The 25242-nt window shown below is 37.4% G+C and overlaps 3 protein-coding genes across 3 annotated transcripts; 2 read left to right on the top strand and 1 right to left on the bottom strand.

The window, feature by feature from the left end:
* Positions 1 to 1563: 1563 nt before the first annotated feature.
* Positions 1564 to 3262, top strand: LOC106093953 (uncharacterized). Its single transcript, XM_013261117.2, has 3 exons — positions 1564 to 1709; positions 1777 to 1864; positions 1944 to 3262. The coding sequence occupies exons 1-3, from the start codon at positions 1659 to 1661 to the stop codon at positions 3260 to 3262; spliced, it is 1458 nt and encodes a 485-aa protein (XP_013116571.2). The 5' UTR covers positions 1564 to 1658.
* Positions 3263 to 3451: 189 nt separating this feature from the next.
* LOC106093954 (uncharacterized) lies at positions 3452 to 7554 on the bottom strand. The gene is made up of 3 exons (XM_013261118.2): positions 7386 to 7554; positions 7081 to 7322; positions 3452 to 3652 (listed from the first exon to the last, which is right to left on the bottom strand). The coding sequence occupies exons 1-3, from the start codon at positions 7504 to 7506 to the stop codon at positions 3452 to 3454; spliced, it is 564 nt and encodes a 187-aa protein (XP_013116572.2). The 5' UTR covers positions 7507 to 7554.
* A 4306-nt stretch (positions 7555 to 11860) lies between these two features.
* LOC106085548 (uncharacterized) lies at positions 11861 to 24767 on the top strand. Its single transcript, XM_013249851.2, has 4 exons — positions 11861 to 12190; positions 24172 to 24294; positions 24370 to 24501; positions 24684 to 24767. Exons 1-4 carry the CDS (start codon positions 11861 to 11863, stop codon positions 24765 to 24767), a joined length of 669 nt encoding a protein of 222 aa, XP_013105305.2.
* The last annotated feature ends 475 nt before the right edge of the window (positions 24768 to 25242 follow it).

The raw sequence follows: 25242 nt of genomic DNA, 5'->3' as shown, positions 1-25242 counted from the left end.
TTATCGACCATGTCGATGTGGGGCTCAAATGAAAGGTATTGGGGAGTAGAGCACGAAATTGATACCTACTTTCAGGACCAATTTTCTGGGGTCTACCCCTTTAACAAAATACCCCGCAAACAACAATTATTTACTGACCATCGCAATATGGGGCTCATATAAAGGTATTTGGGACAATATGGGACCATGTTTTTGGGGCACCACCCCTTCCGAAAAAACCCACCCCAAAGGGAAAAATTTACCGACCATACCAATATGTGGTTTAAATGAAAGCTATTTGAGATAAGAAAACTAATTTTATAACCAATTTTTAGGGTCAAGTGTTTGGGGGATGCCTCATCCTATAAACTCTCCTTAAACCAATGACAATTTGGGGTTCAAATAAATGGTATTTGAGAAAAGAGCACGATGCTGATAGTGTCTGGGGCATCACCTCACCCCCGAAAACACCCCTAAATCGGATATCATGAGAATATTGGGCTGAAATAAAGTCTTTTAAGAATGGAGTACATCTTATATCCAAACTTAAATGACATTAAACCCTCCGAGTAAAATTCGTAGTCCAGTAAAGATCATGTGGGATTCAGATAAAGGCCCTTATATGGTTATACTGTTAGTCAAGCGATATGCATGTACTATTTTCGTAGCGTGATATTTCACTAAAAGCTCTTTCATTGTAGAAAATAAATATTCAAAGGATAATTTTGTTACATATACAATAAGAGAACGCGCAGCGGAGCAGGCCCGGTTCAGCTAGTATCAAAATAAATTTCTGTAAAGAACCTTACACTAGTGAGCTGTACTACTATTGAGGCATTTTTCCCCCTGAGCTTTATTGGAGTATTCCCAAGCATTGAGCAACAACAGTCAGCCACCGTAGCGCAGAGGTTAGCATGCCCGCCTATGACGCTAAACGCCTGGGTTCGAATCCTGGCGATAACATCAGAAAATTTTTCGGCGGTGGTTATCCCCTCCTAGTGCTGGAGACATTTGTTAAGTACTTTGCCATGTAAAAACTTCTCCCCAAAGAGGTGTCGCTCTGCGGTACGCCGTTCGGACTCGGCTGTAAAAGGCAGTGATAGGGGATATCATTGAGCTAAAAATTTAATGGAACAGCACTCATTGATTTGTAAGAAGTTTTCCCCAATTCCTTAATGGCATGTTCATGGTCAAATTTTCATTTGAGCAACAGCATAGATTTCGTAAATTGTATAGCGCGACTACTGTTTAATCTTCGCACAAAATAGACGAAGTATGAACCATGCGATGGTATGGGCTGTGTGGCTTTCTAATCGGTCAGTCATGGACTTCATTTAAATGTTATATTTAGAGAAAATCTTGTCTTTTGTGAAAATGTTAGCAAGATTTTGAATTTAGAAAAACTTTTTTTGAAATTTAGTCTCTAATGCAAGCGTTTTGAAAATTTTTTCCTTGAGCATATTTTGTGAAAATCTCTATAATTTTTTCAAAACACCTTATGAAAATAAAATTCAACATTTATTTTCAACTATTAACTTAGGTTTCGTTCAGCCAGTTGTGCTTTTTACGTCAGTTTGTATTCAAATTTTTTTCAATTAATTTTTTAAAATTTTTCTTTTATAATAAGGCTTAATTTGTTGCAAGAATATCTTATTGAAAAAATCATATAGAAAGGCAAAATGACTAGCAATAACATACAAAAAATAATGCAAAATAATTTGCATTTGAATGTAAGTACAAAAAAAGCATTATTTTAAAGGAAAAAAAAACTTAAAAATAAGGAAATTCCTTTCTCAGCCTTGGATGCTATCCAAGAACACAAACGAAATTGTCAATAGTTATGTACAGAAAATCTATAAGCAAATGCCGCAAGCATTTAAGAAAGGTAAGAAACACAAAATATTGCCCTTGGAACAAAAAGAGAAAATTTCACTAAATTTTGTTATAATTTATCCTTAATTCAGATCCCAAACCCAAGGTGGCTGCAGAACGTCCCGAAAATAAAGCCCCCATACGCCTATTCAAAGCCCAACAGCTAGAAGAATATGTCCCCCACAAAATAGTTCCCCAATTGGTTTTGAATTCTGCCAAGAAGACTTCTCGCACCAAAGTGGGTAATGCCAGAAAACTCTGCCACGATCGTTTGGTGCAATTATTGGGAGCAAATAATTCCTACAACCTTCAGCTGAAAAAGAAATACTCCATCACTACACACAATACGGCGGCCTTGCTAGAGAATAGAAAGTTTCTCAAATCGCCCAATTTACAAATCTACAGTTCTCGTCGTTATGGCTCCAGTGCAAGTAGTTCTCGCTCGAGTCTTCGTCGTCGTCATCGTCATCACCAATCCCCTCTTAAACAGGTGAATAATTTTTTGAATTCCTATCACACTGGTGGTGGTCAATTGCTGGATAGTTTTGTCAAATATTTGATGCCTTCAAGGAATCAGCAGATGAAGGGAAATTTGGGATCTCTTCCAGAAGCTTTGAGGATAAGCTCGACAATACAAAATGAGTTGATGACTTTGGATGGAATAACACGCAATCGTATTGCAATGGGGTCACATAAAGTAAAAAATCTTACCGAGTTGTCTTTTAAAGCATCGGAGCCCATAGAAATTGATCGCTTACGCTTGTGGAAACATCCGCCACCTCTGGAGAAATTCCCTCTTAGTGGCCTAAGGCAAATTATGGACCCTCTGGATAAGCTTAAACCATGTGAACAGGTACCCAAGAAACAATTGAAACCATCATCCACCATGAATTTAAAGCCTTGCGAAGTGCCCAATTGGAAAGAGCAGCATAGACTACGACGTATGAAAAAATTAGGACTTATTGAGGAATCTCCAAAAAATGAATCAGTCAAACTGCATTTCGGTGATAAAATTGGCAAAAGAGCCTCTACTGAAAATTTCATAAACGGAAAGCCTTTTAAAGCATCAGCAGAGGGAGAAGCCTATACTAAAACTTCATCAGAGTTCAATGCTGACACCCAAAGATATTTTCCTAATATGATAAAGGCCGATGCCTCAATGGCAGAAAAATCATCATGCCACAAACTCTGGGCTTCACAAAGCAGAAGCAAATTGTCCTCTAAACCTGATCTTTGCCTTTCCGAAGTTCTTCTTTCACCCAGGTCCAACAAAACATCGACTCTTGGCGAGAATTCAAATCAAGGACCCTTATCCTTGGCTGCAGCCAACATTAAAACTTTGATGGCTAAAAATCCCAGCATTTATCGTCATGGTGGGGCCAGTTATGATTTTTCAATGGGAAAATATTGAATATGAGAGTTAGCGAATGTAGTTTTAAATACTGAATCTAAATTTTTTAAATTTGATTGTGATTTTTTGTGTTATACAATTGTTTTTTCTATCTCTTTGGACAAAATTGTCTATTTTGTTAAATAATGAATTTGAGAGTTTAAATAGAGAGTTATTAGAGAGTTTTAAACAAACTTTTTGTCAAATGTTTTATTCACTATTGATATAAGGACTTAAGGAACAATTTCCATAGGAATACATGGATGGTTCACGATGCACAAGAGCTTGGCATATTTCATCCTCAGCTAGAACATCGGTACTGGAGAAAGGTGAGGATCCATTTATATGCATAAGATTGGGATGAAGAAGTCGTATAGAAGAGATACGTTCACGCCATGTTTTCCAAAAAAGCTAAGGATTGTAAAATAAATAGTAGATGAAAACAATAACGAAATATAAAATAATGTTTCATATTTGTTTTAATGTGCCTTTAGTTTAATTTCCGTTATTTTAAATTTCAAATTGTAACAGTTTTCTTATAAAGTCATCACACATTGTTTGTAGTGTTCTAAGGTTTCTTTATTGTTATTCACTTAGACGTAATAATGTCTGTTTTGTCGTTTTCGTTTGGCTCCACCCCATGCTTATTCAACAGATGTAAGTGTATGTGTTTGCCAGTCAGTTATCATGTTTTGTATGTGTGTTTGTCAACACTGGTTATCTTAAGCAGAGATCAATAGAGGATTTATCGCGAAGTTATCAGATTGGATATTCGCGAAACATTGATCTGGCCAGCAAGAGATATATAAGGCAGTGGCACAACGCAACACGAGTCAATCTTATCTGAGAACGCGTATTGTTAACGTATCAGCAAACAGCAAGTTTTAAAGCAAATAAGTAGATCAATAAATCATTGTTAAGTAAAGTAATTGTAAACGGATGGTTAATTAAAAGTAAAACGTCTACAAGAAAAACGTACACCAAGATTTTTTTGGATTTTAATAAAATTTGTTTAATTTTGTAAAATAATAAACTGATAAATGGCTAATGAAATTGTATGCAGTTGGCAAGAAGAAGAATAACAGTAATATATTGTTGCTTTTCACTAAGACTTTGTTGTGTGTGTGTGTGAATGCAATGTCATATTATGTGTGTAATAGGTAGGTGAGAGCAAGAGAGACTTATAGTATATGCAAATAGAGGTCGCATTTACGTGGGCATCTTGTAGAGCTGAATCATATACCTTTTGGTGATATGCCTAGATATACTCTTGTGTGTTAGTGTTATGCGAAATGTACTCATTGGGTCTCATAAACTTATATTGGCAATGTCAACATTAGCACCGAACTTATTGTGTGGCTTGGGAACAAAATCGTTCTAAGTTCGGCGGGTCGAATCTTAGGAACCCATCCCATGGGTTCCACCAATACTGACCATGGATGTCACACAATACACTATGTGCAAAATTTCAGCCAAATCTGATAACAATCGCAGCCTCCAGGGTCTCAAGATGTCAAATCAGGAAATCGGGTTGCATGAGAGCTGCATATATCCAAATAAGAATCGATTTGACCTATTTGCAATCCCCAATAGCACCAACGTAGCGTAGAGGTTAGAATGTCCGACAATGAACGTCTGGGTTCAAATCCTGACAAGGCCATCAAAAAAAAATTTCAGTTGTAGTTTTCCCCTTCTAATGCTGGCAACATTTGTGTGGTACTATGCCATGTAAAACTTCTCTCCAAGGAGGTTTCGCCCTGTGGCGCGCCATTTAGACTCGGCTACAAAAAGATGGCCACTTATCATTGAGCTAAAACTTGAATCGGGCTGCACTCATTGATATGTGAAAAGTTTGCACCTGTTCCTTAGTGGAATGTTCATGGGCAAATGCCCAAATCCCCAATGACCTATATCAAAAAGATGAATCTTTGCAGAAATTCATGCATATGTCTTCATGCGTTTGACTTCTATCGAGATTTCCACCCATGGACGGGCATGGCTTTATTGACTTAGAATGTCAAGACTTTATGAGGCCTCAAATTGATTTCGACGTATTACAAACGAAATGAATTGTTCGGCCGGGCGGAATCTTGGGAATCCACCACCGTGGAATCTGCTATTGTACAAATTTACTTATGCACTTAAAGTACCACATTTCTGTTAAAGCAGACAAAAATTCAAGCTTCTAGGGGCTACAGAAAGCTAATCTTGGTATTGGTTTATATGGGAGTTATATAAAGTAATAGGTTTATACCGAACATGACCCGGATGTTGGAAGTCATAACAAAACACGTCGTTCAAAATGTCAGCCAAATTGGATAGGAATTGCCCCTCTAATGTCTCAAGAAGACCCCAGATCGGTTTATATCACAGTTTTATCAGGTTATGGACCAATTACAACTATACTTGACACTGTTGTTGGAAGCCATAGCAATACAAAACAAAAATTTCAGCCTAATCGGATAAGAATTGCGCCCTCTAGTTACTCAAGAAGTCAGCTATGTATATCAAAAGATGGATCGATATGGCCCATTTACAATCCCAACCGATATACACTAATAAAAAGTATTTGTGCAAAATTTCAAAAGTTAGTGTGCTTTCGACAGACAGACGGACAAACGGACGGACATGGCTAGATCGACTTAAAATGTCATGACGATTAAGAATGTATATACTTTATGGGGTCTTAGACAAATGTTTCAAGGAGTTACAAACTGAATGAAGAAATTAGTATACCTCCATCCTATGGTGGAGGGTATAAAAATAGAATGACAGCCATGTAAAAACTTCTTCATAAAGAGGTGTGGCACTGCGGCCGTTCGGTCTCGGCTATAAAAAGGTAGCCCCTTATCATTGAGCTTAAAACTGGAATCGGATAACATTAATAGATATGTGAGAAGTTTGTCTCTGTTCATGGGCAAATTTGCATTAAATGGTATTTACTGGTTAAGCACGAATCTGCATTCAAATTCTGAGGAAACAAGCCACCCAACATCGAAATCCTCTCCAAGGATATATAGACCGAAAAAGACTGAATCTTGCGTCAACCGATTTAACAACACGTGGTTGGTAACTCTGAACAGGCCAAAACAGAATGAGCGCGTTGAGAAGCGTTGGGTTGAAAAAAGCAACTCTGCAAACAAATGCTAAAAACCAACAAGGCTAGCCTTAAGCCTTAATCTATTACCTTGACCTACCCTCCCAAAATCCCCTCAAACGGGCATATAGATCGATATGTTGGGTTGCCCAAAAAGTAATTGCGGATTTTTTAAAAGAAAGTAAATGCATTTTTAATAAAACTTAGAATAAACTTTAATCAAATATACTTTTTTTACACTTTTTTCTAAAGCAAGCTAAAAGTAACAGCTGATAACTGACAGAAGAAAGAATGCAATTACAGAGTCACAAGCTGTGAAAAATTTTGTCAACGCCGGCTATATGAAAAATCCGCAATTACTTTTTGGGCAACCCAATATATATACCGTTCGGTACAATTTGGAATTTAAATGGAAAGTTTTTGGGAATAGAGTTCGAATCTGATACACAAAATTTGGTGGCAACATTTAGTAGGTCCCATGCCCAAATATCGCCCACACCAAAAGAGCGTATGGTCAGTTAGGCTTTCGCTGAAATCTCTTCTAACCTTGAAGTGATGTGATTAGGCAGTTGTTGTTTTTGGCAAACATCGACTACATTGTGCCTGCCTGAAAAATTGTATTCACCACAACACATTCCTCACAAAACTTCACCAAGAATTTGTTTACATTTTTTGTCCCCATTTGACCCATAAGTTTTGGAACAGAGAGTTGTTAACATTTTACACTTTTTGGACTACAAACCCTTTTGTAGAAATGTCCACCAAATTCGAAGAACATTGGCCTATCCTCCTCCCCACAAATGATAATGCGCATTATGTCACGTCCACGTTTTCGAAAGAAATTCAACTTTATGAACTGCAACGGCAGCATGCTGACCAAATCAAAAGTCTCGATTTCAGGATCTACGCCATTGCCACGGATATTTCCCAAGTTGGTGTTGTCAAAGTCATCACAACCGAAAAATATATTTGAGCGTGTCAAACCTTGGCAAAAAGAAATATTTCAACTAGTATTTAAAATAATGTAGTCCTTACTGTTTTACTTACCAATATGATATTGCCTCAATCCAATTCCCCGCTCGTTAACTTGTGTAAAAGGATTCTCTACAATGATGGGTTCGTATATTTCCCTGTATTCTTCAATCAATAGTTTTTGTATGCGAAACATGGAAACTTTTTGTTTTTGTTATTTTATGAGTAATATCACTAATGTAAAATGTTTGAAAAACAAGTGGTATACTTCAACAAAAATGTCCAGCACAAAAATTTTCTCTTGCCACCTTTTCATTGGCATTTGTAACAGTTTTCAATAGAATTAACATTTTGAAAATATTCTCCAATTTAAATTTAAATTTCTCCATTCAAACTTTTCACCCACTGAGAGTAACTACTTGTTCTCATCTTAAAACTGGTATGGCTACATGGTCTTCTTAAAATACACAAGGAAGGATGTCCACTAACACCCATATGCTCCTCAATTATCGCCCCATCTAGTCAATTATGCAAATACGTCGTCAATATTTTAAAAACCAGTAAGGAAAGGCAAAAGTCGGCCGGTACCGACTTTTTAATACCCTACACCTAGCCTATAAACACAAAAGGGTGGGCTACATCTAATTCTGAACCAATTTTTATGGACCTCGGCGGATCTATCCAGATAGATTATTAGAATTCCTGTACCAAATTTCGAGCAAATCAAATATGTTAAAAATGTAATAGCTACGGTTGATAAATGGCAACAAATTATCCAAAATCTGACGAACAAATACATGGGAGATATATCTAAATCTGAACCGATTTCGACGAAACGTTGTGGATATTATGAAAATCGTCGAGGAACGCGTTGTACATTTTTTGGGGAGATTGGTCAATAAACACGCTTGCAGTGGGTCTAGGAGTGAAAATCGTGCGATATATATATATATATATATATATATATATATATATATATATATATATATATATATATATATATATATATATATATATATATATATATATATGAGAGCCATATCTAAATCTGAACTGATTTCCATGAAATTCACCAGAAATATTGAGAGTCATAAGAAAATCCTTTCTGCTAAATTTCAAGAGAATCGGTTAACAAATGACCATTTGATTGCTGAATTACTGCAAATCGGACGAACATATATATGAGAGCTATATCCAAATCTGAACCGATTTCTAAGAAATTTACCAGTAATATCGAGAGTCATAAGAAAATCATTCCTACCAAATTTCGAGAGAATCGGTTAACAAATGACCATTTTATTAAATTATTACTGCAAATGGGACGAACATATATATGGAAGCTATATCCAAATCTGAACCGATTTTTTTCTAATTTCATTAGGCTTCGTCTCTAGGCCGAGAAACATGCCCATACCAAATTTGAAGACGATCGGATGAAATTGCGACTTGTAGTTTGTACACAAATTAACATGGACAGACGGACAGACAGATGGACAAAGCTACATTGAATCAGAAAGTGATTCTGAGTCGATCGGTACACTTATCAATGGGTCTATCTTTCTTCCTTTTGGGTGTTACAAACAAATGCACCAAGCTATAATATCCTGTACCACAGTAGTGGTGTAGGGTGTAAATATTACCAAGGGCTCAAAATATAACATAAGGAATTCTGTGCAATTCTGTTGAAATCACGCTACAGTCTTTACAAATAGAGATATTGAGCTGAAACTTTGCACAGATTCTTGTTTTGTGCATAAGCACGTTAAGTTCGAAGATGAGCTATATCGGACTATATCTTGATATAGCCCTCATATAGACCGGTCCGTCGATTTAGGGTCTTAGACCCATAAAACCCTCATTTATTTCTCGACTTTGCTGAAATTTGGAACCGTGAGTTGTGTTAGGCCAGTCGACACTCTTCTGCCATATAGACCGTTCTTTTGATGAAGGTCTTGGGCCCATAAAAGACACGTTTATCATCCGAAATTTGGGATAGTGAGTTTTGTTAGGCCAGTTGACATCTTTCTTCAATTTGGCTCCAATCGGTTCAGATTTGGATATAGCTGCCATATAGATCAATCTCTCGATTTTTGGGCTTATTAAAAGCGCATTTATTGTCCGATGTCGCCAAAATTTAGGACAGTGAGTTAAGTTAGGTCCCTTGACATCTTTCTGCAATATGGGCTAGATCGGTCCAGATTTGGATATAGCTGCCATACAGACCGGTCTCTCGATTTAAGGTCTTGGACACATAAAAGGCGCACTTATTGTCCGATGTCGTCGAAATTTGGGACAGTGAGTTGTGTTAGGCTCTTCGACATCGTTCTTCAATTTGGCCCAAATCGGTCTAGATTTGGATATAGCTGCTATATAGACCGTTCTCTTGTTGAAGGTCTAAGGCCCATAAAAGGCGCACTTATTGTCCGATGTCGTCGAAATTTGGGACAGTGAGTTGTGTTAGGCCCTCAGACATCCTTCTTCAATTTGGCCCAGATCAGTCCAGATTTGGATATAGCTCCCATATAGACCGATCTCTCGATTTAAGGTTTTGGGCCCATAAAAGGCGCATTTATTGTCCGATTTTGCCGAAATTTGGGACAGTGAGTTGTGTTAGGCCCATCGATATGCTTCACGAATATGGCCTAGATCGGTCTAAATTTACATATAGCTGCCATATAGACCGATCTCTCGATTTAAGGTTTTGGACCCATAAAAGGCGAATTAATTGTCTAATTTCGCCGAAATTTGGGACAGTTGTGTAACGCCCTTCGACACCCTTCTTCAATTTGGCCCAGATCGGTTCAGATTTGGATTTAAAGTCTTGGCTCTATGAAAGGCACATTTATAATCTGATTTCGCTGATATTTGACATAGTGACTTATGTTAGGCTTTTCGACATCCGTTTCGTAGATAGTTCAGATAGGTCTATATTTGGATGTGGCTACCAAAAAGACCAATATTTTGAACAATGACTTGTATTTATTAGGCCACTCAATGTCCGTGTCTAATTTGGTCCAAATCGGATAAAATTTTCATATAGCTGCTATGGGGACATACATTATGCGTTTTTCACCGGATTATGACGAAAGGTGGTTTACATATATACCCGAGGTGATGGGTATCCAAAGTTCGGCCCGGCCGAACTTAACGCCTTTTTACTTGTTTTATTTTATTTTACTTTATTTAAATTTTATTGTTTTATTTTATTTTATGTTGTTTTATTTTATTGCCCGTTTGCGCTTTTTCAATATTATTTTATTTTATTTTTTAAGTTATTTAAGTTATTTTTATTGTGAATAAAATTTTGATTATAACTATACATAATTAAAATTTGAATTTTTTTTACTTTATTCTTCAACGCCTTAAAATATGCTGTAAATTACTCCAAAATTGTGTAGCATCATATCTTATGTTTACATATTTACAAATTAACAACTCTTACATGTTTTCTTGAAACATCATACATGGCCAATGGCTATAAATAAGACATGCCATTAAAGCTTCAGAAAGCTTTCGTAAAAATATACCTGTTTACTCTCATTACTCAGTTAGTAAGTTAATCAGTCAGTGGGGCACAGGTACGCATGCGCACTCATATCTAAAGCAAAAAGCAGCATCTCTGCCAGTGAGCACTGGATAAAAACAAGATTATTACACAATTTATACTTAAAATATTTGCCAAACACATGGCAAACATATAGAAGACTTGTGTAAAAAAAGAAAACAAACTTAGTTTATAACAATTTTTGGTTGTCGAAATCAGAAAAGAAAAAAATGTAATAGGCCATACACAAATTCAGGTTTATTAGAGTATGGGGTAAGGCGATTGAAAGTAAATCATGCAACACTTCTGCCTTGGATTTGCCACAGGCCAATGACCAAGCGTTGCATTTCCATTGTCCACCCAAACTCAATTATTAAAGGTGCAATGGCACATTTCTTTAAGACTGGATTTGTGTCGCCCATTTCTTCCTCGTTGATTGCGAAAGAAGTTGACATTTGAGGAGGTTTTTACTCCCATTTGAAGAAGAGGGATGCATGAAATATTTTTAACTGGCTGGCTGGATGGATGGATGGCTAGCACTCGGCTCTGTGTGTATGTGGGGATGGTCATGGACAATGATGTAAAGTGGTCAAGCAAACAAAAAATCTTGGCCATAGCAGGTGTATAAAACAACAACAACAAGTGCGGTCTTGCTCTGTACCTTGGCTGCAAATCGGCCAAGCTTTTGTATGGAGGTTTTTTTTCAGTATAAAAATGTGTGCAATCATGGCAGAGGCTTTTGTTACAAATTATACGCTGATACGCCGCCGTTCAGGCCTTTGGCCTCCCTAAAGAAAAAATATACCATATTGGTGATTAAAACCGCAAACGTGCAGTTAGTTGAAATTTGGGTATTGTAAAGTGTGGTAGTGGCAAAACGGAACGGTTTATTTCTTTGTTTTTATTAACTTTAACGATTGAGGCAATGCAAAATAAAATTTGTCATAAACGGCCATCAATGGCTGTATGTGTATTAGTGTTCGTGGTGTTTACATTCGCTAGGGCCATGCCCCTGGATGAGATTGTGAGGGATATTCCAATGGCCGATATTGATATGCAATTTGCTGAATCATCTCACATTCCTCTGGTCTTAAAGACTACCTCAAATATGCAAGAGAAAAATGCAAATGATCAACAGGTAGCGGAATCTACTAATGTTGACGTCATCGAGGAAACAGCAGAATCAGAGGGTCGCTCTTTTGCAGCAGAATCGAATGGTGATGATGTCGAACTTTCTGCAAGCTACAATGTTGAAGTTCAAGCGGAAAACTCAAATCCATCACCTGACTTTGATATACATTCTCAGGGTGAAGATAATTCCAAGTCCGGATTTAGGGTAAGTATGATAAAAATAATTTTGAGTGCTTTTTTTTGTTGTTCCAATGTATGGTGTTTACATTTGGTACAAGAAACTGCGCCACTTAGGTGGTATACGTGTAGCCTATTCTAGTTTTATGCTATAACGAATTGGCTGGAGGGATGAACAGATGACGCATAGAGGGAAAAATTGGAAAAAACTACAAAAATGTGCCGTGTGAGAACGGGTAGAGATATATCTTCGAAATTCAGTCGGTATGGTTAGCGCTGAGCGAGATCGTGTGCAAACTTTCAAGGCTTTAGCTGTGCGGGCGTTTGACAGGCCCCCTTGGTCACCTCGAAATATCGAAAATTTGTTGGGGCTGCCAAATCTTCATTTGTAGTTCGATATACAAAATTTTTGTTGGATAGTGCTCAAAAATCCCTTCGACTTTTAATTACACTCTACACCACTACTGTGGTACAGGGTATTATAACTAAGTGCATTTGTTTGTAACACCATAAGGAAGAGAGATAGACCCATTGATAAGTATACCGATCGACTCAGAATCACTTTCTGATTCGATGTAGCTTTGTCCGTCTGTCTGTCCGTCTGACCATGTTAATTTGTGTACAAACTACAGGTCGCAGTTTTCATCCAATTACCTTCAAATTTGGTACAGGCATATTTTTCGGCCTAGAGACGAAGCCTATTGAAATTGGAAAAATTGGTTCAGATTGAGCTCCCATATATATGTTCATCCGAGTTTGAGAAATATTGCAATAAAGAGCTGATTTGTTAACCGATTCTCTCGTAATTTGGCAGGAGGAATTTTCTTATATCTTTTTACATTACAGATGAATCGGTTCAGATTTATATACAGCTGCCATATATGTATATAGCCCAATTTTTACTTCTAGAGTCACAGCAAGCGCATTTATTGACTAATCTTGCTAAAATTTTGTACAACACATTCCTCGACAACTACCACAATATATGAGAAATTTACTCGAAATGCGTTCAGATTTAGATATAGCTCCCATATATATGTTCGTCCGATTTTGAGAAATATTGCAATAAAACGATAATTTTTTTAACTGATTCTCTCGAAATTTGGCGGGAAGGATTTTTTTACTTCTAGAGCAAGTGCATTTTTTTACCCACCATCGATGAATGGGGGTACATTCATTTTGTCATTCCGTTTGCAACACATCAAAATATCCATTTCCGACCCTATAAAGTATATATTTTCTCGATCGTCGTAAAAATCTAAGACGATCTAGCCATGTCCGTCTGACCGTCCGTCCGTCTGTCTGTTGAAATCACGGTACAGTCTTTAAAAATAGAGATATTGAGCTGAAACTTTGCACAGATTCCTTCTTTGTCTATAAGCAGCTTAAGTTCGAAGATGGGATATACCGGACTATATCTTGATATAGCCCCCATATAGACCGATTCGCCGATTTAAGGTCTTAGGCCCATAAAAGTCACATTTATTATCCGATTTTGCCGAAATTTGGTACAGTGAGTTGTGTTAGGCCCTTCGATATCTTTCAGATCGCTCCAGTTTTGGATATAGCTGCCATATAGACCGATCTGTCAATTTAGGGTCTTAGGCCCATAAAACGCACATTTATTGTCCGATTTTGCACAATTTGGGACAGTGAGTTGTGTTAGGGTCTTCGACGTTTTTCTGAAACTTGGCCCAAATCGCTTCAGATTAAGATATAGCTGTCATATAGACCAATATCTCGATTTAAAGACTTGGCCCCATAAAAGGCGCACTTATAATCCGATTTCGATGAAATTTTACACAGTGACTTTTCGACATCCGTGTCGTATATGGTTCATATCGGTTTATTTTTTTTAAGATATAGCTACATCGGTAAAACTTTCTGTACCACTGGGGGCAAAAAATGTTAAGACTTTTAATTTAAATATCGAGCGAAATCCTTTTAGTCACATTTTTTCTACGTTGGTATGAATATCAGTGACTTCTGTGTTAAATGTCACATCAGTGTAATCATGAGTGTTTAGTTTAAGCTTGCATTTCTGAAGTACTAAAAGTGCATTTGGCAATTTTTAAAACTCTTGGTTTTTGCTATAATATTTTTATATGATAATAATAATAAATAAATAATAATAATGTGATAACGCACCGTAGCATACCGCATTGATTCTTCGTGAGTTCTTCGCCAAAAATACCATCAATATCGGTCCAGAACCACTGTATTCGCCTACTTTAGCTTCGTGTGACTTCTTGTTGTTTGGAGACAAACTACAAAATATGTCGCGACCAAAATTGCGAACAAATAATTATTGGGTTGCCCAAAAAGTAATTGTCGGTAATATAGTAGTAATATAGTCGGCGTTGACAAATTTTTTCAACGGCTTGTGACTCTGTAATTGCATTCTTTCTTCTGTCAGTTATCAGCTGTTACTTTTAGCTTGCTTTAGAAAAAAGTGCGCGAAATTTTGTTTACATTTGTTTTTTTTTTTGGCGTCAATTTTAATATGGAGCCCACAATGGAGCATTTTCGTCATATTTTACTTTATTATTTCCGTAAAGGAAAAAGCAAAGCACGGAGCAGGTTGCTAAAAAGTTACGAGATGTGTATGGTGATAAAGCCTTAAAAGGAAGACAGTGGCAAAATTGGTTTCGCAAATTCCGTTCTGGAGATTTTTCACTTAAAGATGAGCCACGTTCAGGTCGGCCAAATGAAGTTGATGATGACCAAATCAAAGCATTAATCGAATTGGATCGTCATGTAACTGAGCGTGAGATGGGAGAGAAGTTTAATATACCAAAATCAACCGTTCGTTATCACATAAAAAGTCTTGGACTGGTGAAAAAGCTTGATATTTGGGTACCACATGTATTGAAAGAAATTCATTTAACAAACCGAATCAACGCTTGTGATATGCACCTTAAACGCAATGAATTTGATCCGTTTTTAAAACGAATCATAACTGGAGATGAAAAATGGATTGTTTACAACAACGTTAGTCGAAAACGATCATGGTCTAAGCATGGTAAACCAGTTCAAACCATTTCAAAGGCTGATATCCACCAAAAGAAGGTTATGCTGTCTGTTTGGTGGGATTGGAAGGGTGTGGTATATTTTGAGCTGCTTCCAAGGAACCAAACGATTAATTCGGATGTTTACTGTCAACAATTGGACAAATTGAATACAGCCATCAAGGAGAAGCGACCAGAATTGGTCAATCGTAAAGGTGTCATATTCCACCAGGACAACATCTTTGGTCACTCGCCAAAAACTGAGTGAGCTTGGCTGGGAACTTTTGATGCATCCACCATATAGCCCTGACCTTGCACCATCAGACTACTATTTTTTTCGATCTTTGCAGAACTCCTTAAATGGTAAAACTTTGGGATAAACTTTGCAGATAAAGGCCAGAAGTTCTATGAGCTTGGAATACTAAATTTGCCAGGAAGATGGCAAAAGGTTATCGAACAAAATGGCAATTACATATTTGATGAAAGTTCATTCTAAGTTTTATTAAAAATGCATTTACTTTCTTTTAAAAAATCCCCAATTACTTTTTAGGCAACCCAATATTTATAAATGTACTTGCGAGGAAATATTGAACCACCAATAACCAAGTCAGATGTTTCACATAGTTCTATGAATCGTTCTCCATTTCTGTTTTTGTTCCTATGCCATGAGGTCCCATTGTATGAGTTATTCCATTTTTTACATTCCCAAGTTGAGCCTTTCAATCTCCCGTTAGCATAGTAGCAGTCGCTTCCTCATTGAAATCATCTTTTGTTTCATCGCTGACATTCTCTCTCGGCGCATAGTATTGTATTAAGATAATACATTTGCTAAGTGTTGTATTATAAACCCGTGCAATTATTATACGATCAGATATCGGTTTCCATTCCCAATTAATAAAGTCAGTTGGAAGTCATGAGAGAAATAATTGTACAAAATGTTAGCCTAATCGGATGAAAGCTGCGCCCTCTATAGGTGCAATGGATCTTAAAGGATACATTCAGTTATACCCACCATTAAAGGATACATTCAGTTATACCCACCATTTATACCCACCATCCTTCGGTGGTGGGTATAAATGGCATAAATCGGGTATAAATCGGCGATTCGCCGATTTAGGATCTTAGGCTCATAAAAGCCACCTATATTATCCAATTTTGCCAAAATTTGGGACATTGTGTCAAATTTAGCCCCTCGACATAGTTCCACAATAGGCACAGATCGGTTCAGCTTTGGATATAGCTGCCACATAGACCGATCTCTCGATTTAAGGTTTGGGCCCATAAAAGGCGCATTTATTATCTGATGTAGCCGAAATCTGGGACAGTGAGTTGTGTGAGGTCCTTCGACATGCTTCTTCAATTTGGTCCAGATTGGTCCAGATTTGGATATAGCTGCCATGCAGATCAATCTCTCGGTTATAGCTTTAGGGTCCACAAATGGCGCATTTATTGTCCGATGTCGCCGAAATTTGGGACAGTGAGTTGTGTTAGCCCCTTCGACATAGTTCTGCAATATGGCACAGATCGGTCCAGATTTGGATATAGCTGCTATATAGACCGATCTCTCGATTAAGATATCGGTTTCCATTCCCTAGGGGTTTTGCGATGTTTCTTGATATTAAGTAACCAACTCCACTTTCGCTTCAGCTTTCTTTTCCACTATACATCTGTATCTTAGGATAATACTTAAGCTGCCAGTTTCAAGACTCTATCCCGCCTTGTGTAAATAAACATTTGTATAGCGAATCGCTTGATCCAAGGCACACTTCCGCCTTTGCGGAAAGTGTGCGCCGACTGCTGATATCTTATATATAAAAATCAATTTGTGTTTGTTTGTTTGTGTGTTCCTTATAGACTCAGAAACGGCTGAACCGATTTTCTCGAAATTTTCACCGATGGTGCATAATGACCCCGTGGTGAAAATAGGGTGCTACATTTTTTGATATCTGAAGGGGGGCGGACCCTCCCCCTTTCCCTAATTTTCAGAAACGCCAGATCTCGGAGATGGGTGGCGCGATTTAAGCGAAATTTTGTGTGCTCTCATATAGTACCCTAAAAATAAAAATTTGGTATCCAAATTTCGTATGGGGTACCTATGGGGACAGCCCCACCCTAAAACCTGCCAAATATATATTTTTATATATATTTAGACCAACCACGACAATATGGGACTCAAATGAAAGGTATTTAGGATAAGTAAACGTATCTGATATCTAATTGTCGGCCCAAGTGCTAGGGGACCACCCCAAGCCCCAAAACACCCCTAAATCGGACATATTTCCCAACCATGGCAATATGGGACTCAAATGAAAGGTATTTGCGAGTCGAATACGAATCTGATATCCAAATGTGGGACCACGTTTCTTGGGGTCCACCCCTTTCCCAAAACACCCCCAAACAGGACTTATTTACTGACCATGGCAATATGGGGCTTAAATAAAAGGTATTTGAATGTAGAATACGAATCTTATATCCAAATATGGGACCAAGTGTTTGGGGGCCGTCTCTCCCCAAAAACATCTCCAAAGGGGACAAATTTACGACCATAGCAATATGGGGCTCAAATGGAAGGTCTTTGGGAGTTAAGCACGAATCTGATATCAATATTCTGGAAAAAGTTTATGTGGGGCCACCCCACCCCCACAACACTATCCAAATAGTAAGTATTTTCTGACTATCGCAATATGAGGCTCAAATAAGAGGGTTTTCAAATTGGAACACGAATCCGATATATATTTTCAAGACCAACTCACTGAGTGGCCGCCCATCCCACAAAACAACCCCCAAGCCGGTCATGTTTACCGACTATGCAAATATGGGGCTCAAATTAAAGGTATGTGGAAGTAGACCACGTATCTGATATCAACATTAGGGGCCAACTGTCTAACGGACGTCCCACCACCATAACAACCCCCAAATAGGACATATTTGCTCACCAAGACAATTTGGGTCTTAAAGAGAGTGAAACTAAAAATTCATAGTTTTTAGGGCCAATACCCCAAACCGGACATATTTGCTGACTTTTGCAAAAAGGAATTTAAATAAGATTAGAAATCGAATTTGATAACCAATTTTGAGGGCAATGACAATATAGGGTTCAAATAAATGATATATAGATATACGTTGGTGATATATTTTCCGGGCTTAGTGTTTGGGGGACCACCCCAATCCCCAAAACACCCCTAAATCGGGAATATTTACCGCCTATGTCAATGTGGAACTTAAATGAAAGGAATTGGGAGGTAGAGCAAGAATTGATACCCATTTTCGGCACCAATTTTCTGGGTGTCTCCCCCTTTCCTAAAATACCCCACAAACAGCAATTTTTTAGTGACCATCGCAATATGGAGCTCAAATAAAGGTATTTGGGAGTATAATACGAATTTGATATCCAAATGTAGGACAATATATATAGGGCATTACCCCTTTCCCAAACACCCCAAAAGGAAAAAAGTGTTTCGACCATGCCAATATGTGGCTCAAATGAAAGGTATTTGAGATTAGAAAACGAATTTGATAACCTATTTTGGGGCCATGTGTTTGGGGGACGCCTCATCCTCTAAACTGCTCTTAAGCCAATGGCAAAATGGGGTTTAAATAAAAGGTATTTGAGAGAAGAGCACGATGCTGATATTTTTCAGGCCCAAGTATCTGGGGGACCACCTCTCCCACTTAATCAGACATCATGAGAATATCGGGCTGAAATGAAGTATTTTAAGAATGGAGTACACCTTACATCCAAACATAAATTCGTAGACCAATAAAGATAATGTGGGATTCAGATAAAGGCACTTATATTATTATTAAACTGTTAGTCAAGTTTGCTTGGTAATTCGCATAAAGATGTTTAATTGTCGAATATAAATATTCCAAGGAAACTTTTGTTCCATATAAAGTAAAAGAAGGCGCAGCGGAGCGGGCCCAGTTAGTGTGGTATACACATCGATTTTTTCCGTTCTGCCTACAAAAGTTCAACCAGCTGCCATTCATCCTGGTGTTGTAGTGGATTGAGTCACTACAGAAGGTTTAGGGTTTTTCCGCCAAGGTCGGTCGATATTGCCCCGTATGTTATCGGCAGCATGCGTAGGTGGGGTTGTTATTTGGGTAGGAGAGGCTATATAATCGCATCACTTCCCCATATAAACCGATTTTTGGCTGAAATTTGGTACGTGGTAGACATAGACTTCTTGAGACAGACCAAAGAAGCCTCTATCAATACCCGATTTGATTGTAACAAAATAACTCAAATACAAACTGAGTTACATTTTCAACATTTTACAGTTTTTCCACGGTTGTGGATAGCCAAGATTCAGACCTGCCGAGCTTAACACGCTTTTACTTGTGTATAGGGTTGCCCAAAAAGTAATTGCGGATTTTTTTAAAAGAAAGTAAATGCATTTTTAAAAAAGCTTAGAATGAACTTTAATCAAATATACTTTTTTTACACTTTTTTTCTAAAGCAACAGCTGATAACTGACAGAAGAAAGAATGCAATTACAGAGTCACAAGCTGTGAAAAAATTTGTCAACGCCGACTATATGAAAAATTCGCAATTACTTTTTGGGCAACCCAATAGTAACAGATAATTTTTGTTTATTAATTTTTATTTTAAACTTTATATTTTTGAATATGAAATCTACTTTTTATTGTTAATATTGAAACTAAATTATCAATTTGTTTATTGTTTTTCCTTTTTCTTATTTTTGTCTTTCAAAATTCAAGTTTTGTTTTGTTTGTTATTTAAAAACAGTTATTCGGCTAATGGCTTTATCTTTTAGTTGACTAAAGCAATACTGTTCGTTATCTCTAACGGAACAACCATTTAAAAAGAGGAGTTGTATTCCAGGGTTTGAAGGTTAAAAATGTTCGTTAGTAGAAAATTAGTCACAGTTCCCCCAAATTACTGTCATAGTTGATTATAAACAAAATATACAATTGGCAAATAATCAATTGTCATAATTTTTTGGCACAAGCGTGAAATGCTTTTTTTTATTTGCCCAAGCTGAGTGTGCTGGTCTCTGTGTTTAAGTTTGACAAACATGCATTTGGACAATTCCACTAAATAATTGAATGGTTGTTGGTTAAGAAATTTATTTGTATACCATGCAACATGGCTATGGCACAATGCTTAGTATGGAAAGTACCTTAGAGTTGGCAAACAAACGATAATCGCAATATTCAATATTTTCGATAGTTTCAACAATAAATATCGATAGTATCGATACAATCGCTAATTACCCATCACCTATGTTTCAAACGAAAATGAGAAGTAAAAATCAGGCGATCGATTTATGTAGAAGCAATATCAATTCACAGATCAAATAACACCAAGATTAACAAAGTCAGTTGGAAGACATGAGAGAAATAATTGTACAAAATGTTAGCCTAACTGGATGAAAGCTGCGCCCTCTATAGGCGCAATGTATCCTAAAGGATACATTCAGTGTTGGATTGCTAATTATACCCACCACCGAAGGATGGGAGTATATTCTTTTTGTCATTCTGTATGCAACACATCGAAATATCCACTTCCGACCCAATAAAGTATATATATTCTTGATCAGCGTAAAAATGTAAGACAATCCAGCCTTGTCCGTCTGTCTGTTGAAATCACGCTACAGTCTTTAAAAATAGAGATATTGAGCTAAAATTTTGCACAGATACTTTTTTTATCCATAACCAGGTTACGTTCGAAGATGGGCTATATCGGACTATATATTGATATAGCCCCCATATAGACCGATCCGCCGATTTAGGGTCTTAGGCCCATAAAAGCCACATTTATTATCCAATTTTGCTGAAATTTGGGACAGTGAAATGTGTTAAACCACTCGACATCCTTCTTCAATTTGGTCCAGATCGGTTCAAATTTGGATGTAGCTGTCATACAAACCAATCCGCCGATTTAGGGTCCTAGGCTCATAAAAGGCGCACCTATTGTCTGATTTTGCCAAAATTTGAAACAGTGAGTTCTATTAAGCTCTTCAGTATCCTTCTTCAATTTGGTCCAGATCGGCCCTGATTTTGATATAGCCCCATATAGACTGATCCGCCGAATTAGGGTCTTAGGTCAATAATAGCCATATTTATTTTCCGATTTTACAGAAATTTGGGACAGTGAGTTGTGTTAGGCCCTTCGACATCCTTTTTTAATTTGGCCCAGATCGGTCCAGATTTGGATATAGCTGCCATGAAGACCGTTCTCTCGATGTAAGGGTTTGGACCCATAAAATGCCGATTTATTGTCCGATGTCGCCGAAATTTGGGACAATGAGTCAAGTTAAGCCCCTCGACATTCTTCTTCAATTTGGCTGAGATCGCTTCAGATTTGGATATAGCTGGCATTTAGACTGATCTCTTGATTTAAGATTTTGGGCCCATAAAAGGCTCATTTATTGTCCGATGTCGCCGAAATTTGATACAGTGAGTTAAGTTAAGCCCCTCGACATAGTTCTGCAATATGGCACAGATCGGTCCAGATTTGGATATAGCTGCCATGAAGAGCGTTCTCTCGATGTAAGGGTTTGGACCCATAAAATGCCGATTTATTGTCCGATGTCGCCGAAATTTGGGACAGTGAGTCAAGTTAAGCCCCTTGACATTCTTCTTCAATTTGGCTTAGATCGCTTCAGATTTGGATATAGCTGCCATTTAGACTGATCTCTCGATTTAAGATTTTGGGCCCATAAAAGGCTCATTTATTGTCCGATGTCGCCGAAATTTGAGAGAGTGAGTTGTGTTAGGCCCTTCGACATTCTTCTTCTGTTTGGCTTAGATCAGTCCAGATTTGGATATAGCTGCCATGTATACCGTTCTCTCGATGTAAGGGTTTGGACCCATAAAATGCCATTTTATAGTCCGATGTCGCCGAAATTTGGGACAGTGAGTTAAGTTAAGCCCCTCGATATATTTCTGCGATTTGGCCTAAATCGATCCAGATTTGGATATAGGTACTATATAGACCGATATTTCGATTTAAGGTTTTTGGACAATAAAAGTCCCGTTTATTGTACGATTTCACTGAAATTTGGGACAGTGAGTTATGTAAGATCCCTCAACTTTCTTCTTCTATTTGGCTCAGATCGGTCCAGATTTGGATATAGCTGCCATTTAGACCGATCTCTTGATTTAAGGTTTTGGACCTATAAAAGGCGCATTATTTGTTCGATGTCGCCGAAATTTGGAACAGTGAGTTGTGTAAGGCTCTTCGTAATTTTTCTGCAAGTTGACCCAAATCGATCCAGATTTTGATACAGCTGCCATATAAACCGATATCTCGATTAAAAGTCTTGACCCCATAAAAGGCGCATTTATATTTCGATTTCACTGAAATTTGACACTGAGATTTATGTTAGGCTTTTCGATATCCGTGTCGTATATGGTTCAGATCGGTCTATTTTTACATATAGCTAAAAAAAAGACCAATATTTTAATATACACAATTGAACAACAACTCGTTAGTATTTGGTCCAAATCGGAACATATTTCGATATAGCTGCTATGGGGCAGAAGGTATGCATTTTTGACCGGATTTTGACGAAAGGTGTTTTACCCACCACCCAGGTGGATGGGGGTTTACTAATTTCGTCATTCTGTTTCTATCACCTCAAATTTCAAATTTGCGTCTAAGACCCCATAAAGCATTTATATTCCTGATCGTCGTGACATTTTAAGTCGAACTAGCCATGTCCGTCCGTCTGTCTGTCGAAAGCACGCTAACTTTTGAAAGAGTAGAGCTAGCCGGTTGAAATTTTGCACAAATACTTCTTACTGGTATAGGTCGGTTGGGATTGTAAATGGGCCAAATCGGTCTAAGTTTTGATATACCTGCCATATAAAGCGATCTTGGTCTTGTCTTCTTGAGCCTCTAGAGGGCGCAATTCTCATCCAATTTTTTGCACATAGTGTTTTGATATCACTTCCAACAACTGTGCGAAGTATGGTTCAAATCGGTGCATAACCTGATATAGCTGCTCTATAACCGATCTTGTGTCTTGACTTCTTGAGCTTTTAGAAGGCGCAACTCCTATCTTATTTGGCTGTAATTTTGCACGTGGTGTTTTGGTATCACTTCCAACATTTGTGCGAAGTATGGTCCAAATCGGTTCATACCTGATATAGCTGCCATATAAACCGATCTGGGATATTGAGTTCTTGAGCCTCTAGAGAGCGCAATTCTCATCCGATTTGGCACAAATTTGGTACAACGGCTTCTCTAATGGCCTTTAACATACGTGTGCAGTATGGTCTGAATCGATCTATAGCTTGACACAGCTCCCATATAAACCGATCTCCCGATTTTGCTTTTTGAGCCCCGAATCGGACTATAACTTTATATATCTCCTCCTCCTCCGTCCATATTCATTATTCTTTGTTTGCCTAAACAGAAGAGATATGCATAAAACTCGACAGATGCGATCTATGGTGGAGGGTATATAAGATTCGGCCCGGCCGAACTTAGCACGCTCTTACTTGTTTTTTGTTTAGTTTTGCAAAAAATTTAACTTTTGCGATAGTATTCATCGGAAAAATATCAATCGACATTCAGTCACAAACTTATTTATCGATTGTAGCGATAGTGCCATCGATAATTTGCCAGCTCTAGGGTACTCATTACTCATTTCATTTGCAGCACTTATATATCCCCATAAAATTCTATGTAGCGATGTCCTTCCGTCTGTGCCTCCATCTATTCTTTTGCCGAAGCTGGCATATATTCCACGATTTTCTCTTTAAATGTTGCATGTACACATACTTCTTATGGGTGATGTAGGTCACTTAACCGGTCGGGCACATAAACGGATTTTCCCCATTTGAATTTTGTTATCCAGTTCGGGTGATATTTTGCACATTAATTCTGTTACGACTTCCAATCACTTTTAGTACCGATTTTGGAACAAATAAAGCTATCCAAAACATTTTAAAGACTTTTTATAATCATTTGGGATTATAATTCGATCAAATCGACCCCAGGTGTGAATAATTTTTTTTTTCTTTTCAGATATCCCTTTTCCAAGCTCCTGTAAAAACAAGAGAATCTGTAAATCTGGAAGCCGAAGGTGTGCCATCAAAAGTTTTAAGTGCTTACGACAATAGTCAGAAAGCCATAGCGGATAGAACACAGGTTTCTAATACATCAACATTTATCATATGCCAGCAGTAATTTCACAATGTGGTTTTCTTTTTTGCATTTTTTTAGCCCATACCAATTGTGGACACAATTAGTGAACATGAAAAATATGGCAACAATGGTGATATGTTTGATGGCATTTCACGCAGTCTAGTCAATGGCTATGAAGCATTTTCGAATTTCCTCAATACCATAATACAGGTAAGAAACTCTCAATAATTTGTTAATTAACAACCAACCGGATTTTAAAATTAAACCAAAGTATTGCAACAAATATTGATCATGCAAAGCCAATTGCTTGAATTTTGTGGTTGCATCAGCTGTCATAATTAAAAAGCTATCATTGTTACTTTTGTTTATAAAATTGTTTTTGTTTATTACAGAAACCTAAAGAAATATTCAAATCCATCAACAAAAGTGTAAATGCCCAATTGGATATTATTGGAGGCAAACTGGTGGGACTTTAATCCAACAAAACACAACAAAAACGAATCCCTTAATATTGTAGTTTGAACTGTTTTTTTCCTTTACTATAAATGTAAGATATAAGTCTTTATATATAAGAGAATAGTATTTTATTTGTAAGCTTCAAAGATTTCTTTAAACTAAATAAATTATTATATTTTTGTTAACACCGTTCGTTGATAACACATCACAAAATTCTTTTTCGACCCTACTACTAGTCTACAGCCTTTTGAAATAGAGATATTAATATGAATCGTTGCATAGATCTTTCTATGTATGTATATAGCCAGAATAAGTTCGAAGATGGGCTATATCGGAATATATCTATATTCTAAGACAGTGGTGAAGAAGTCCTTTATGCAGGCACCCGCCATGTTGGCTTAATCCTGCAGGAGTCTGAAACTCGGTTATATTCGATGCGTCGACCAACGCCCCATAGCAACAGTAGCCGAAGCTAGCATGAGTATCAATTCGAGT

The sequence above is a fragment of the Stomoxys calcitrans genome, chromosome 4, assembly GCF_963082655.1.
Source record: "Stomoxys calcitrans chromosome 4, idStoCalc2.1, whole genome shotgun sequence".
NCBI lineage: Eukaryota > Metazoa > Arthropoda > Insecta > Diptera > Muscidae > Stomoxys > Stomoxys calcitrans.
The sequence above is the reverse complement of the archived record's forward strand: the minus strand, read 5'-3'. Positions and strand labels throughout refer to the sequence as shown.

Bases quoted from the DNA above. Each gene is read 5' to 3' on its own strand.
- LOC106085548 (XM_013249851.2), top strand. From the start codon at position 11,861: ATGCCCCTGGATGAGATTGTGAGGGATATTCCAATGGCCGATATTGAT. The intron at 12,191-24,171 runs GTAAGTATGATA...TTTTCTTTTCAG, and splicing joins ATTCCAAGTCCGGATTTAGG to ATATCCCTTTTCCAAGCTCC. The intron at 24,295-24,369 runs GTTTCTAATACA...GCATTTTTTTAG, and splicing joins CCATAGCGGATAGAACACAG to CCCATACCAATTGTGGACAC.
- LOC106093953 (XM_013261117.2), top strand. From the start codon at position 1,659: ATGACTAGCAATAACATACAAAAAATAATGCAAAATAATTTGCATTTG. The intron at 1,710-1,776 runs GTAAGTACAAAA...TTCCTTTCTCAG, and splicing joins AAAATAATTTGCATTTGAAT to CCTTGGATGCTATCCAAGAA. The intron at 1,865-1,943 runs GTAAGAAACACA...TCCTTAATTCAG, and splicing joins GCCGCAAGCATTTAAGAAAG to ATCCCAAACCCAAGGTGGCT.
- LOC106093954 (XM_013261118.2), bottom strand. From the start codon at position 7,506: ATGTTTCGCATACAAAAACTATTGATTGAAGAATACAGGGAAATATAC. The intron at 7,323-7,385 runs GTAAGTAAAACA...CTTTTTGCCAAG, and splicing joins ATTGAGGCAATATCATATTG to GTTTGACACGCTCAAATATA. The intron at 3,653-7,080 runs GTTTGTAGTCCA...TACAATCCTTAG, and splicing joins GTGGACATTTCTACAAAAGG to CTTTTTTGGAAAACATGGCG.